The 17,231-nt window shown below is 38.7% G+C and overlaps 1 protein-coding gene across 2 annotated transcripts in view; it reads right to left on the bottom strand.

Annotated features, from left to right (window-relative positions):
- Positions 1-17,231, bottom strand: part of TRHDE (thyrotropin releasing hormone degrading enzyme) — a 223,227-nt gene that overhangs the window by 129,849 nt on the left and 76,147 nt on the right. For both annotated transcript variants that reach the window (XM_075495695.1, XM_075495703.1), the window contains exon 4: positions 622-776. In XM_075495695.1, coding sequence (XP_075351810.1) covers positions 622-776 — 155 coding nt within the window. The remainder of the gene's footprint in view (positions 1-621; positions 777-17,231) is intronic.

Raw genomic sequence — 17,231 nt, 5'->3', positions numbered from 1 at the left:
CTCAATATTACTAAACACTCATAATGTGTTTAGTTTGAGATAAGAAGATGGAAGAAATGTAAAATAAATTGTAATATGGGTTTATTGCAAAGTTTTCTTATTGATACAAAAGTTTCTGTACACATAAAGACTCAATTATCCACCATTAGTGAACAGAAGGTCAGTACCAAATTAAAAAAAAATGAAAATAAAAAGAAAATGGAAGTATGTGTATATGTGATGGAAGAAGATGACTACCAAATTGATTTCAGCCAAAACATTTTTTGACATGAACATGAAAACCGCAAGGATTTGCTACAGTTCTGCAATAAATCATTTTCTACAGTTATCAACATGTTTAGTCTACACACCAACAACATACTCACACACAAACATACAAAATATAAACATACAGAAGACAGGGAAGTTGTTCATTGCTACTAATTTTCTTTTCTATCCTCATTTTGAGTCTTCCCAGTTTCTGCATTGTAATGATGTGTCTTACAGATCTCCATATTATTTGGACTCCAGTTGCAATAAAAGTTGCAACTGTCTATGTGAAGAACACAAATTCATTTTCAGTTTTGAAAAGGAATGCATGGTTTCTGACATTAATATTAAATATCTGAACACTTTTAATACCTGATGACATAGCTCATGTACAATGACCATGGTGACATCCAGTAGGTATGATATAGAAGAAATGCTTGGATCTAGCAGTATCCTTTGCTCCACAAAAACACTCAGTCCCCAGTTCTCCATAGCAGCATATGGATGCTTAGGCACAGCTAACAGATCTAGAAATAGAAAAATATATGTTAACTCCTTGTGGGAGCTACTATGCTGAAGAGCTATTGTAAGTAAGGCCACAAATGATGACTAAAAGCATTTTAAATAACATACATGTAAAAAACAAAACTTAATTTCAGCTCTCTAGTAATGTTATTTAGGAAACATTAATAAAATATTCATTTTTTATCTTATGCCACTATCTGTTCACACATGATTACCATGTTATTGCTGTAACACAGTACTTAGTATTTCTAATTGAAGTTTTCTATACAGAATCCAGCTTCCTTACAATACCTCGTTGATTTACTTCTGGGTTTGACACTGCTGCTCATGTTTACTATACCATATCAATGTAGTAACACAGACTTTTACCACAAGTATTTTTTATCTTTTCATTAAAGTGACTCATTTATGAACATCTTACACTTCAAACTGCATGTAAGGACTGACATTAAGGGGAGCACTGAAGAAATACTGTTTCATAACAACCAGAAAGATGGCAAACTGTTCAGCATCACCAGTTCTTACAAAACAAGGCAAAACCGTGTGCGCTATTGCTGGCATGCATCCTCTGCAAACAGGACTGCTGACAGCCACCTCTCAGCCCTGCAGGCTGAAACAATGGTGCCACACACAACTTCACGAGTATTACTTCAGTTTTGTATTCAGTAAATGACAAAATATTAGGAAGAAGATGGGAAGGTCCTTCATCAAGTAAAAAAAAAAGCAGTGGGGAATTTCTCTCAGTGGCATGAGGTTGAACAAGGACGATATTACAATGTCTATCCATGTGTTAGAAAAATCTTACTGCAGAAGATTGAGAAGAAACCAAAACTGACTATCAGTCTGGAAATAAATCTAAAATTACAGTAAATTGACATAGGGAATAAACCAATACACAACGCTGCTTCCCGGCAAAAACATCTGAAAGAGCCCAGAAACAACTTGTATGTCTACAAGAAGCCCAGTGCAACCTGTGTACAAATCAGCCAGAATTTTGGAAGCTACACTGTCACATCAGCATGGTGCTCCCTCCAGTCAAACTAATTAGCCTGGCTTCTTAATTAATTAGCCTGGCTGCCACACTCCTCTCATTTGGCTGTATTACTTCTGGTTCCAAACTAGTTCATTCGCAGTTAACACAAGTATATCTAGGTGGTACTTCGCTGGGTGGGATGAAAGGTCTCTGGGTCGACTTCCTAACCTGAAGAAGAAAAATTCTGACCTGCCTATTCTAAATAATACTCTAAATTATATCACAGCACTGACACATCTCCTAAGTTTGTCTGTTTTGGCTTGCTGATACATGTGGTGGAATTGGCTTGGAGAACAACCTGACAGCAGGAGCTCTACTTCAGGATTCACAGGAAGTTGCTACTGAAATATCAGGAATGGAGAACGTGGATATATTCCAGCATCCCCAAAAAGGGCCTGCTGCAGGAAGCATAAAAATACCAGCCTTCTAGTGGAAGCACAGAGAGTCTAGCAGCTACTTCCAAATACAAGCAAACTGGAAATATCCAAATTGAAAACAGAGACATATTACAAATGGTAAAGAATAAATATTTTATATAAAGGCAGACACTAGAACAAGAGGCTAATTAAAGAAAATAAAGCAAAAATCCAAAATGTGGTGTTCAAGATTAGACATGCGAGTAAATTCAAAATTACATGCTTTCCTTTCCTTCTTCAGCTGAAGCTCGAACTGCACTAATTTTTTAGAATAACTGCAATTTGTTATAAATGACATGCAAAATGAAAAACTCCTGTCTGCTATACAAAGAAAGGATAAGGATGAAAAAAAAAAGGACACAAAGGCTACTGGGTGAAATCACTGAAGTTAATGGCAACTCTTCATTAACATTAAACAAGGGTCTCTCCCATTCTCAATTCTGTAAAGAAAGCCGTAACTTCTCCTACAGCGATTAAACTTTCCTCCAAAAGGCATCTTCAAAAGAAGAATACAGAGAGACCCTGTTCTTATTTACACCAATTAAGTTTTCAGCAATTCCCCTCAAATAACCAAAGCGACAGCGAAATATAACTAGCATGAAAGTAAAACCAGTTCCCTACTTTTAACTGATCCTTTTGTTACTCTCTTTTGGGTTCATTTGCAGTTTTTGGTCCTTGCCGCTCACAATGGACAGATTTTGTCAGTGTCAGCCAGTAATAAACTGGAATAACTCTGTGGAACTGGAGGACTAGGGTGAGGTCTCATACTAAACACCTTTACAGGCTAATTATAGACTGTCTTTCACTATTTGTGTCATTGCTATTGGTCTGCTGGTTTCGACTGATACTTTATAGCACTGACAGACCAATAAAACCTTCCCATCTGATGGACAGCTAACTGCCTTGCAGGTAGACAACCGCAGAGGGATATTCTAAATCACTTTCATCCAACACGGCCCCGTTACTCTGCAAGCCTGGAAACTCCTCTCATGCAGCGGCTAATGCTTAAAGGGCTTTTCTGAACAGACAAAACAAAACGTAATAGATAACCCTGTTGGTTTCCAGAATGCTAATCCTTGCAGGTGACACAAGCATACCAATACTGCTGAATTAATTAAGAAGTGTACTACAACATATGAGCACATTCCTGCCTTTTCCTACTGCAGGGTCTGATGCACTGCACTTTAATGCCAAAGAAGAGACTTTCTTAATCTCCCGTGACTGACAGAATGGACTCTGAACATACCCATTATCACAAAATGAGAAATCTTTTGCTTCTCATTGTTCATGTCTAAACTCTGAATGTCCAAGTCTTGGTGTTAATTTAGAAATGAAATTCTTCAGTGGCTGGTCTTGATTGCTCCACAAATTTCTACTACCTTTAAATAAAATTCCAAACACGCTTAGTTTTGTGGTAAAAGACACAATAATCTAGATCTTTCTCTGGGGAGTCATCAACGTTTGATTTCAGAGGAACAATGTTTGATGTTCAAGTCTCAACATGAGAATTTGCATTTCCCTCTGTTTATCAGACCACTAGAGCACTGAGGAAGGTATCCTGCGCTCCTGGAGGCGACATCTGTTAAGGTTTTAGTGTAATTTTTAAGGAGCAAGGTACAAAAGGAGGGGTGATGATGCACGTTTTGATAGAAATGTCATTCACACATATTACTGCTCAGAAGTGTTCTGGACTAACTGCAAAATGTGAACTACTGAATATATAACAGCTTGTGTGCATGCTGCATCCAGTTACTCTGAACACTATTTAATTAAATTCTTTGTAAAGCACTTGTGAATGTTTGATTAGGTGGATATTGCTGGGGAAATAGAAATGCGTGTTATTGCTTGCAGAGAATAATATCCTCATACATCATAAAACTGTTACTTGAGATTTCCTGATACAGCAGTGCAGAATCTTGTGTACTGCTGGAATAATAGAGGGTTTCCACCTCTTGGCCTTCACAGAGACTAAATTCATGACCAAGAAGTAAAAACTATACAGTTAAAATAAAATCACCAGAAAAGCCATCAGGACAAAAACGTGTTGGAACTTCACACTAACATACTATACTGGTACAATTATTCGAATACAAGGATAGCATTTGGACATTTTTTAAATCTATTTCTGTGTGAATCTCATGAAAAACATTTCAAGTTACAAAAACCATACATAGCTCAACAGCTTCTTTTATTTCCAAATGTTTAATTAAGGCTTCATAACTACGTGAGCTTACATCGAAATATAATTGTCTGACATTATTAGCAAGTACCACCATAGTGCAAAATAGAAATTAGCAATTTAACACCTAAGTTGGTCACAAAGCGAATCAGCATTCGATGGTTTTCTAACTTTATCTATGAACTCAGTATCTGTGCAATTTAAATGATACCACTTTTCCTTTTCCCCCACTCAGTTATAGTATTTTCTAGGCACCCTTAAAAACCATTAAATTCCCCAAACCACACAACTGGGAACATCACTCTTGCTTTAAATGAGAGCACGGTTAGAACTGAATAGGATTAAATATGAAACAAGATCCAACTCTCTCGTGCAGAGTACCCTAAATTTGGGGGTCCTTCCCCCCTCCTTTATCATCCTACTCTTTTACAAACATCGAAGTACCTTCTCCACCACTGTGATTCCATTATGTTTAACCACCTTGGCTCAAAGCCTGATGGGGATACTGGTATAACAGACACACATCCTTACTATACGTATAAATATGAGTGTGTGTATAAACACAGACAGACAGACATCCATCCACATACAGGAACACACTTCTAATATTATGTCCTGCAATTTTATTTGGTTTAGCTGCTGGTTGAAATGTAACCAAGGGCTAGATTCTGCAGAACATATGACAGTATTAAATTTCTAATACTCAAGGTAGAAGATAAAAAGCACCTACTAGGGAAAAAAAATAATAACTAACTAAATGTGTGAACAATTTCTGCAAATTTTGTGTTACAATACATGGTAAGTCTCCCAAATAAATCTGAGAGCCCTGAAATACTGCAACTTGTAAATGAGAACATACAGTGAGAAACAAGAATTTTCTGTCAAGCACCTTTACACATATATTTTCCTTAATAAAACCAGGAGGCACACAGAGATAAACTGTTCACCCCATGAAGTCCATGTTTTTCCCTTATAATCCCTATTTTTATTACAAAAACAACACTATAAAAATAATTTTAATTTACCTACGTGCCTCTCACAACGTCTTCATTCATTTCTTCAGAGAGGCTTTCTTCAAGATTTCATGTGTAGATTTCTTGCTACCAGGTATTTCACTTTTTTGACAACAATTTCAACAAATTAAGAGAAAGCATGGACTAATATCAGTTTATTTTAGTCTTGACAAATCAAAACCCCAAGTATGGTTTTGCCCTTTCCCAATGCTGCATAATGCAATCAATAGCTTTATTAAATCTCTCTAAAGGTCTTGTGCAATTTCCTAAATGAATGTAGTTGTATAAAAAAAAGAACTGTTTACTAAAACGGTTTATATTTCTGCCACTCAGATTCCTTAATCAAAGCCATTTCTTTTCCTAAGAATACCATTTAATGATTTATGCAAATTTTAAGGAACAAGACAACTACAAAAAGTGACAGCTCTGGTTAAAAACCATTAAGTCAAACAGCAGTTATTGTAAGAAATATTCAATTTTTCTACCGACAAAGAACTACTGATAACAGTACTTATAAGAAATATCTAAACTGACTACTGAAAAACTTTCTTTTCTGCATTGTTTCCTTAGTGTATGACAGAGGAGTTTGTGCTGGAAAACCCAGTTTTCCTTATACATACTTTCATCCACCTTAAAAAGTTTGGGGGGGCGGGACGACAAAAAAACCAAACATCCCAGGGCTTGGTGAAAGTGCTCTGAAGCCAACAGGAAGGTCTCCAACTGACTGCAACAGCAGAACTAAACACAACTAATGGATTTGAATGTTCACCTTGAGATGCCTGATTTTCAGAAGATACTAAGTGCATGTTTCCCAAAAACTAAACCATTTCAGTATCTCCCTTTTGGCACTTAGGACCTAGGTACCCTAAATTAGCCGTCTTTTAACTATTACTTTTATTTAAACTACAACTTAATAGTATTCTTCTGTCTTCTCTCACTATGTGCAAAGTATTCAAACACACAGAAGTCGCAAACAACCCGGATGACAGCCCCACGGGAACTCTTCGACTCACATTTCTGTTTACCCAAATGCTTATTCTGGTACCCATCAGTTTTTATCTCAGGGACTACACCACCAATATCCTTCTGTAAGCACAACACTTACCAACCCACATGGATGTTAGTCTGCAGAGTTAATGCAAAGGTCTAAAACTGTTTGCCATTATTTCAGTCAAATCAAATGGCTTGTTGCAGACCCTGAGGAGAAATCACTGACACACATCAGTTTATTGCTGGGTTTTTTATTGCTTCTTATTGCTGTACAAAGTATTACTTAACATTAACTGACATAAACAATGGATGGATTTCCAGAGTGTTTGCTACAAATAGCAGATGTTTAATGCAATGTGAATACTAAAGGATTCGAGAGGGAAAAAAAATGTGGGGAAGAAAGCTGGGGAGGGTAAGGGGGGAGAATAAGCAGTAATGTAGAAAGAAAAACCTTGCTATTTTTTCAAGCAACTGAGCCTTGACACTGGGTGATGGCTAGTTTACAGTTTAAGAAAATAAAATAGAAACCCGTTGATTTTTATTTGACGTGCATATTATTAAATTGCTTTCAATTTTCATAACCCAAATCTATAGATCATTGCTTTGTTATTTCAAAGTATATCAAATGATTCAATGTTAAAATGAAAAATGAATGCAATCACCCATTGAGGCTGAATTATGTAGCATCTTGGTTGTATCGATCTCGACACGAACAATGCCTTTCTTTTAAATAATACCTGGACAGATCATTATGAATTGCTGCACAATAACAAACAAGGGGAAAAAAAATGTTTCACAAATTTTCTTTATAAATATAAACCATTTTTCCCAGCCTTCAGTCTAATGTGCGTATTCTAAACTCTTCTTAGGCACACATTAGAACAAAGAGTTACACTGAGCAAACCGAGACACAGACTGAAATCAGCTCAGGCTTCTGTTACTCCAAGTTACAGGGCTAGTACTGTATGTGCATCCCTTACAGAATATACACAACAGATGCACAGAGAAAATACATTCCAACTCTCAACACCGAAAGATCTGGAGAGAGGAAAAAACAAGGAAGACTTTTGTTGCCTTCATAAATACTATTTCTAACGTAAATACTAAGAGCACTGACATGATGGAAAATTGCCAACAGCCATTTTCCTACCACCACAGTTAATAGAGCATGAGGATTCTACGGCTGAAAACAACACGCCACTGATTACCGAGCACTTCCAGTGTGAATACTGCCGCAAAGAAAATGATCAAGTGCCACTGCCGTATTCTTTCCCTTTGCTGCAAAACCGAGGTGCAAGTATACAGAAAACTCCAGAAATCCATCCTACTTCAGAATTATAACAATGAGGTAAAATAAATCTTTTCATCTGCCATACATAAAACTGATTTGCATCACAGTAATAAATACATTAATGTTTCCATTAGTACAACACTCTGTATACCCAGATTCACCTCTTTTATGTTTGCTTTAAAGTGAGATCGTATTCACAGGTGATGGGCACAGTTTAGCAGTGAAAGTAGAAATAGGAATTTTGGGAAGACAGGCAGGTGTCTCACAATACCAGTGTCTCAAAAATATTTATCACAACATTCCACCTGGAGATAAAATTACAATATAGCTAATCATATGCACTACATCTGAATGCAATGTTTTCATGGGGACTGTATCTATTTCTCTTCTCCTCTCCTCCAGAGTAAGCTGAAGAAATATGAATGGACTGTCCTGGATAGCTCTAGAGATACTGTTTTTAGGTCTTGCTGCTTATCCTAAGCCCTAAAATAAAGTTTGTCTTCCATTCTTACGCAAATTCTTTAGATAATATTACATTAGGATAAATTTTTACTATCTTAATAAAAATATTTGCTCTCCTCTTGCTGATTTGTTAGTATAAGAGTTAAAGAAGTTATCAGAGCACTTTTCTGATAAAAGACAGCATGTATCTATCTATTCATCGGTTTACTTAATATACCAAGGATCAATAGCTTTCTGTGACATACCACAAAAAAAACATCATCCCGAATTCTAGAGAAACATGAATAACAGAGGACTCATTCTGTTCTCATGCAAGCCCACACTCTCCCCTCCCAACTCATGCCTCAGGATGTAACCACTTAAACTAAGTCTTGTCACAGAATTCATATTCACCATTACAAGAGGCTCATAGGAACACCCCAATGGACCGGTGGGACCAAAATGTGAAAGTCAAAGCTGAACTTGGTGCATTTAGACATCCTGGAGAGATTCAACTAAGTGAATTTACTCCTTCATTCTGTTCCAGGTCACCATGGGCACAGGCTGCCAGCAATGTGCTGTGCATTTACCCATCACAGGTGAAAAATTACAGTTAAAAAGCAGGCGTGCAAGATTGTGACAGAAAAAAATCATCCTTCTCTACACAGTCACCCCAGATTTCCCACAGTAAAATGCAGTACCAGGACCTGAACCTCTAAGAACCTTGCTTCCCTGGCACAGAAAGGCTGCGCAATGGGCTCCACTCAGCCCACGTCCTGGTACACAGAGTAATATGTCTCTGAATAAAGAGGGTCTTTTTAAAGCATCTTGGGCCCAGAGTTATTACTGAACCCCACATGATTATCAGTAGGGATGAAAAAAGAAATTAAAAGAAATAAACAGGATAGAAAAGAGTAGCTGAAAACCTCCACCAGAGCTGAAAATCTCTCTGAACATGGAAAACAATGGGAAGAGATGGAAATGGTGCTTTATTCTGCACCTGGAAGCAATAGGTACTAGTGAAGAGAAAGACAATAATTAGAAAGTAGCCCTATTTCTGACGGTTGTGGTTTCAGATATACTTGAAGTGTTTGATAGTTTCAATTAACTCAGAGCATAGACCCCAAACATGAAAATGTGTTACAAAAATGGAATAATACTGCAAACCATGTAAAAATAAAACTCTAGAAAGATATGTTTTTAATCTCGAGTTACAAAAGAAAAGTGGCACACTAAAGAGAGGCTGGTGACTGATACAAACTGAACTGTACTACTGAAGTTTGGCAAGGAGCTAACAAGAGCTGAGAACAGAAGAGGTTGTGACAGACCTGGGACAAGTACTTCAAGGACAGACTACCGGGAGACACAGAAAGAAGGAAAAGCAGAGCCTGACAAACAACAGGAGTCATCCAGTCCAGAACAAAGTTTATAGAGATCAGACAGATCTCTGACACCGTGAATAAGATTGATAATCCAATACCCCACCGGAAAAGAAACTCGAAACAGAAAATCATGCAGAGCTCAGAGAACACATGGAGCTGCACACACGGTGACAGCCTGGACAAGTGACAGTCCTCTTCAGTGTGGGGGAAGAAATGTTGGAAAGGTGATGGATGAAATCTCTTCCCTCCACTGATGGAGTGACTATATTGACAAAGGGGATGATGACAGCAACACCAACTCCTATCAGCATTTCCTGGGAACTTGTACGATACACAAATGCCCTAGGGTATGGTATTGCTACACTTTTGTATAAAATATGCCTTGTTAGTTCCCTTAAATCACATTTAAGCCAAAAGGTCAAAAATCAGTAACAAATTTTATCAATAATTTTCAGAACAGACAACGCTATAACAAATGCCTACAAAAGTTACCACCAAATAGACAAAATCTATGCTTAATATGTTTACACTGATCCATACTTACATCCATATTGAGCTGGCACTGAAAAGCGGACATCACGGCTCCAGTCCTTGTGCACACCTCATGTTTCATGTTTTCCCTATCATCGAAAAATTATTCAGAAGTTCTGGTCTGAGGATTCACCTGCAAGAGATTAACTTCTTGCAGAGCACTTTCAGGTGCACTCCTCCACTCCCTTTTAGATCTTCATATTCCTGCATATCCCTTGGTTAAACCAGAACAGGCTTTTACCAGTCTGACCTTTGAAATGTTCCTGGGATCTAAACAGGCTTAATCTTTCATCCTGACTCATTCTGTTTCCCCCATTTTTGAGACACAGTCTGTCCATTTTTCTTAACAGTGCTTGTTCACTTCCTTAGATATGCAAATATCTGTTTGTTAGACTAGAAATTATCTTCCATACTAAACTGGCTGGTAAGCAGCTTCTTCCTTCAATGACTTCAATGAAGGGATAAAAACATTTCCCCCTCCCCTTTGGTAATTCATTTGCATTTTTCACTGTGTAATGTGACCTCCACTGGAGCTTACATTCTGTATCAACCTTTACCTGCATTATACAAAGATCTAAATAGAAGACAATGTATGCAGCTCATTACTGACTGCTAAGTGAGACCAGTAATGCTAACACACCAGTAATGAACCACTTTGGGATAGCAGTGGGCTTGCAGCAACTGATGCCCGCTGCAGCCTCACTGCTCTCAAAGTCAGAGAGCAGAGTAAGACAACTGCAGGATCTAACAAGTAAGACAACATAAAGAAGGTATGTCTCCCCTTACTTTTGCACAAGGAAGAACTCATGGAAAATTGGAACTTTTTTTAATTGCCTACAAGGGGAGATATTTTGAGAGACCATTAATGTCAAACATTTCTATGTTAGATGAATACGCAAAATTCTGGCAGATGCCATTTGAAAAGGTTATGCATTCATCTTGTGATGGCACAGACAGGGGATCAAGTTTTACACAGTAACACTTCATCTGGGAAAAAACGGAAAGACAGAGTGGCAAGAAGCTTTGGACAACTTTGGAAAGATTAAAAAAATGCCAAGCTAAAACTAAACCAAAAACCAAAAGCATAACGGGTACACAATGGAAGTACTGTACTGGAAGTACAGAGAGCTGTTAATGCACAAAGGTGCACAAACCACAAGGACAGCATTACCCTCATGTCTAGCCAACAGAAAAGATACTGAGATTCCTTGGAATAATGGATTAGGTGACCAAATTTGTGCCAAATGTAGGTTTTTTAATTAGCAACTACTGTAAGCACTACTGAGAAATCCCATTTACAGACATCGGAAAAGTCCATGAAAAGGCAACAAGAACTGAAAAAGTTAAATAAAGAGATGTCCCTGTAATCCCACAGCCAATTCAGAAACAGTATGACAGGAAACAAAACTAAATTCTTCAAGTACCTTTAACGTGGTATCAGTGCAGTGCTCTACCAGAATCACAGAACGGTTGAGATTGAAAGGGACCTCTGAAGGTCATCTTCTCCAACCCACCTGCTCAAGCAGGGCCACCTACAGCTGGTTGCCCAGGACTGTGTCCAGACAGCTTTTGAACATCTCCACGGATGGAGACTCCACAATCTCTGGGCAACCTGTACCAGTGCTCGGCCACCCTCACTGAAAAAAAAGTGTTTCCTGATGTTCAGAGGGAACCTCCTGTGTTTCAGTTTGTGCCCATTGCCTCTGGTCCTGTCACTGGGCACCACTGAAAAGAGCCTGGAGCCATCTTCCTTGCACCCTCCCTTCAGGTATTTATACACATTGATGAGATTCCCCCCTGGGCATTCTCTTCTCTGGGCTGAACAGTCCCAGCTCTCCCAGCCTCTCCTCATAGGAGAAATGCTCCAGTCCCTTAGTCATCCTTGTGGCCCTTCACTGGACTCTCTCCAGTATGTCCACGTGTCCCTTGTACTGTAGAGCCCAGAACTGGACACAGCACTCCAGTTGTGGCCTCACCAACGCTGAGAAGAGGGGAAGGATCACCTTCCTTTACCCACTGGCAGCACTCCTCCTAATGTAGACCAGGACACCATTATCCTTCTTTGCTCTGAGGGCACAGTGCTGGCTTATGGTCAACTTTGTGTCCACCAGCTCCTTTCTGAAAAGCTGCTTCCCAGCTGGTCGGCCTCCAGCATATAGTGGTGCATGGAGTTGTTCCTTCATAGGTGCAGGACTTTGCAATCCCTTTTGTTGAACTTCATGAGGTTCCTGTCAGTCCATTTCTCCAGACTGTCAAGCTCCCTCTGGATAGCAGCACAACCCTCCCGTGTATCAGCCACTCCTCCCAGTTTTGTATCAGCTGCAAACTTGCTCCTGCCCCACCATCCAGATCATTAATGAGGATGTTGAACAGGACTGGATGCAGCATTGACCCCTCGGGTACACTGCTAGTGGCTGGCCTCCAACTAGACTTCCAACCGCTAATCATCACTGTCTGGGCCCAGGTGTTCAGCCAGTTTTCAATCCACCTCACTGTCTGCTCATCTAGCTCATACTTCATCAGCTTCTCTACAAGGATCTTATGGGAGACCATGACAAAGACCTTACTAAAGTCCAGGTAGACAATACCCACTGTTCTTCCCTCATCTACCAAACTGGTTGAAAGTTATCAGGTTGGTCGAGCATGACTGCCCCTTCATGAATCCATGCTGACTGCTCCCAATCACTATTTTGTCCTTCATGTGCTAGTTAATGGTTTCTAAGGTTAGTTGTTCCATTGCCTTCCCAGAGATTGAGGTGAGGCTGACTGGCCTGTAGTTCCCTGGGTCCTCCTTCTTGCCCTTCTTGAAGACAGGAGTGACATTTGCTTTCCTCAGATACCTGTCCCTATCATCATGGCCTTTCAAAGATAATAAAAAGTGGACTCACAATGACATCAGTCAGCTCCCTCAGCATTCATGGGTGCATCCCGTCAGGGTACATACACTTATATATTAAACCAACATATGGTTAAAACTAGAGACCAGTATCATGGACACTAACAAAAACTTGGAAGTCAATATTCAAGCAGAGAAGGAACTTCCATAATATAGCACAGATAACCTGCTTCAAAGAGGTTGGTTTTTGATAAAAAAAGGTGAGAAAATCTCCCCTTATTTCCAAAAGATACAACAGAGTTTTTGTGTGTGTGTGTGTTACAAACATACGAATCCTAGTTCAAATCTTTGTAGTTTTAGCAAATCAGACAAGTGGTCTGGATTAACTGACAGATAGGCAGGGAACAAAATCCAGAGCTAGATACTGTCTATACCAACAACAAAAAGGTTGTTACCAGAGAAAATATGGCCTGTGACTGCCAGAGAACTGAAGCCTTTCAGAAATTAATCAATGCTTTTAGCATAGGATAGCCGAGGCAGCATATTGCTGTTCACTCCAGACAAGTATTTACTGAGGATAAAGAAGCACACTTTCTACAGTTCCCTAAAAGAATGAAGAAATAAGAAAAGTAATTAGGCAATCAAAAAAACCTAAGCAATCACTCCTGAGACACCACGATGGATTAACCACCTCCACGTAGGTGTAATACCAGTATTTTATGGTAAACTCATAAATTTGAGCAAATCAGAGATTAACTGTACAGTTTTCCTAAGTTTGGCTTGTGAGTATGGTTAAAAAACTGATTAAATGATTGGTGTATTTATGTAATCTGAATGTCCTTGTTATGTTATTATTACATTTTACCTGAAGAAAAAAGACCAGACAGTGGGAATTTTAGAGGTAAGTGGTGCTGCTTCCCAGATAAAATTATTACAGGTAGGGACTCAGCCTAAGTCCGTGTTCTGGTCAGAAGAGGAAGTTCTAGACACATCTGTGCAGACAGACCATCCTGGATTTAACGTGATGCACACAACATACTTCCACATATAAACCTATAGGCAAGGTGCTCCTTCTAAGGCATTTTTTGGTGAATCAATGCTGGAGGCTATGTGCCTCCTAGGTGAAGGCTACGGGTGGAACCAGGGTCTCTCTTCTTCACTCTTCTCTATACTCTTTACCAACCTCATTTTCCTAGGGTTGAGACCTGACTCACAGAACTCCACCCCATGCTAGAGACTTCAGTGCAAGCCAGCACCATAGTCTGTAAGCATGGTGCTCCTCTCATGACTTCTCTCTTCTAGAACAGTCCCCCAACCCAGCATTCCCATTTGGAGACCTCAGTCCAGGCACATGAAGACAGTATTGGTCAGCTCTTGACAAGGAAATGGGCTTGGAGGGAGGTCAAGCCAGGCAGGATAATAAAGACCCAGGAACAAGAGTATTACAACAAATAAAGCAATAGCACCAACATCTAATAATCTGTAACGTAGAACTACCTACATCTGGAGTTGCAATACAACCATTCTGTTGATGTATCACCCATCACTGCTATCTATAGGGTATGAATTAAACCAATTTCTTCAGTCAGTATGTCCTTTTTGACTTCTGAACTAATAAATCTCACCCCCTCAAATTTAGTTCTTCAACATAACTTGAAAAAGGCGAGTCAGCTTTCCTGGTTTTTCAACTCCATGTTGAACAAGTCATGGAACTAAACTAAACAAGATACATCAACATAAATAAAACTTTGTTCTTCCAATAGCACAAGAAGCTATAACTACCCGAAACTGATACAAGACTTCAACATTCTTTTTTTATGGTGTTTAGCAAATTACCCTTCCAGAGTTAGTAGTCTGTCATTCTTTAAGACTTCAGCAGAACAGGAAACTGTTTGAATATTACCTCAAATTTAAACTAGCACGAAAGAACACAGGTCAGGCAGGCCCCCAAAAATCCGCTACAACTTACAATCTGAGTTCAAAAGAGACTATTTTATGCTTAAAATCTGATTTGAACTTTGAAAAATCTGATTTAAATTATGTTTTAATTTTAAACAGTATTTTGTACATTTTTACTAATATATTTGCTGTAAAATATCTTTCTGTTAGCATGCACGTTTTACTCAGAATGCTACTCTGCAGTAAACACAGAACTCTTGTCATGTCCAAATGAAATCACTTCTTTTTTTTACTCAACATAAGAACTGCAGACAAGGAGGCTATTCCTACTTCTTCTCCAGATGTTTTGCATTTCATGAATTTCAGGGTGATGACCAAAGAGCTAAGCAGGTAGCTTGGAACACGAGAAAAGCACTAGCTTGAGCTACAAAAATACCGGATTACTTCTGAAGAAATGAAGATTCAGTGCTGATAGAACTGAAAGATCCTGCCTCAGAGTACCAAGAAATGCAGTGGGAAAAGCTGAAAAATATTGCCAGAAGGCTTGAGAGACACAGTTGAAGTAGATGAGAAACACAGACCGACAAACTGAGAAACAAGTCAAAGAAATGAAAAATTTGTCTGAGACAGCCAGTAAGTAAGGGCCTAGAAGCTGAGGAAATGTTGCTGAAGGGACTATAAATACAAACAGGAGAAACATTTTGAGACGATGAAGAAAACGGAGCAAATGAACGCAGAAAGAGAATACAGGCTTAATCCTGAGTATATGATTTAATTATACTTATTTGAAAACACCTTGCTAGGACACATTTGCAATCCCTCAGGTTCATTCCAATAAGGTTTTGCATATCTTCAATGCACAGAACAAGAGGAAACAAAAAACCTTTGGAAAAGCTCATCTTTTCCACTGCTGAAGTATAAACAGTTGAAGGAGCTGAAGGTTCATGAAATAACTCACTTCAGCAACCGTTTGGTTATTAACTAGAGATGTCAACACTTTAGACGTTCATGCACTCTGCCTTTCTAAAGAACTTTACATAGCCAGAAGGGCTGCAGAGAATTTCTCAGGAACTCTGGAAATGAATAAAACCTTGGAAGAACTGTAGCTTGAGGATTACTGAAAAAATAGCTTTACATGGTGAAATTGTATTTGAGATCAAACTATAAACACAAAAGGCAGTGACAAAGAGAATTCAATGACCACATGAGCATCAAAGATGTTGAAGGAAGAAACAGCAGTTAAATAAGCTGAACTAGCAAAAGAAGCCATAAAAAAGTGAAGTGAAGGTAAAGCAGACAGAAATTCAGTATGACTAATTGCACCTACCAGGTAACAGAAGCTGAGAATCTTCCTGATCAGCCCTTTTATTGGCAACAAGAAACAGACTAAAACAGATGTAGCATGTTCTTCTCCTAAAAGAGTACTACTTGTCCAAGTACAATCTTGTCTTTGCCCCATGTTATAATGTGGCATTACAAAGCCATGGAGATAAATGTCTGCTCTCAGTACTACTAGCCCACTGAATACATAAACTTTTCCAATTATACAGAAATCAGAATGGTTTCCCTGAGTAGAATTTCATTCCCTGCATCATAGATTTAAACATTAAAGTTATATTAAAGTTATATTAAAGAACCATAACAAAGTTAGGTTCACAAACCTCATCTAAACTTGATAACCTATGAATAATTTACGTTAAAATAATATAGTTTTCATTTTAAAGTGTTTCTATTATGATGACTTTTCTCTTTTAGAATCATAATTTTTCCATACCATCTTGCTTCATTATTATTTACAGAAAAAACAATTTCTGATCATTCCACTTAAAAGAAAAAGAATCCAATTAAAGATTTTGCTGCATCAGTAATGTTTGATGAAGACTATGAAAGAGCACAAAGACTTTTCTTTTCAGAAAATCTAAGAATAACTTGCACTAAATAAGTATTGTAAAGTCTATTAGAAGAAAGAGAATAGCCTGCTAGATCTTCAGCATAATGGAAGGCACAAAATAACAACTGGCATGGAATCAGGATTTCACAGAATCACAGAATCGTACAGGTTGGAAAAGACCTTTAAGATCATAGAGTCCAACCGTAAACCTAACACTACCAAGTCCACCACTACACCATGTCCCTAAGCACCTCATCCAAACGTCTTTTAAATACCTCCAGGGATGGCAACTCAACCACTTCCCTGGGCAGCCTGTTCTAATGCTGGACAACCCTTCCAGTGAAGTGAAATTTCCTAATATCCAGTCTAAACCTCCCCTGGTGCAACTTGAGGCCATTTCCTCTCATCCTATCACTTGTTACCTGGAAGAAGAGATCAACACCCACTTCACTACAACCTCCTTTCAGGTAGTTGTAGAAAGCAATAAGGTCTCCCCTCAGCCTCCTTTTCTCCAGGCTAAACAACCCCAGTTCCCTCAGCCGCTCCTCATCAGAC

This window comes from Mycteria americana, chromosome 1, assembly GCF_035582795.1.
Source record: "Mycteria americana isolate JAX WOST 10 ecotype Jacksonville Zoo and Gardens chromosome 1, USCA_MyAme_1.0, whole genome shotgun sequence".
NCBI lineage: Eukaryota > Metazoa > Chordata > Aves > Ciconiiformes > Ciconiidae > Mycteria > Mycteria americana.
The sequence above is the reverse complement of the archived record's forward strand: the minus strand, read 5'-3'. Positions and strand labels throughout refer to the sequence as shown.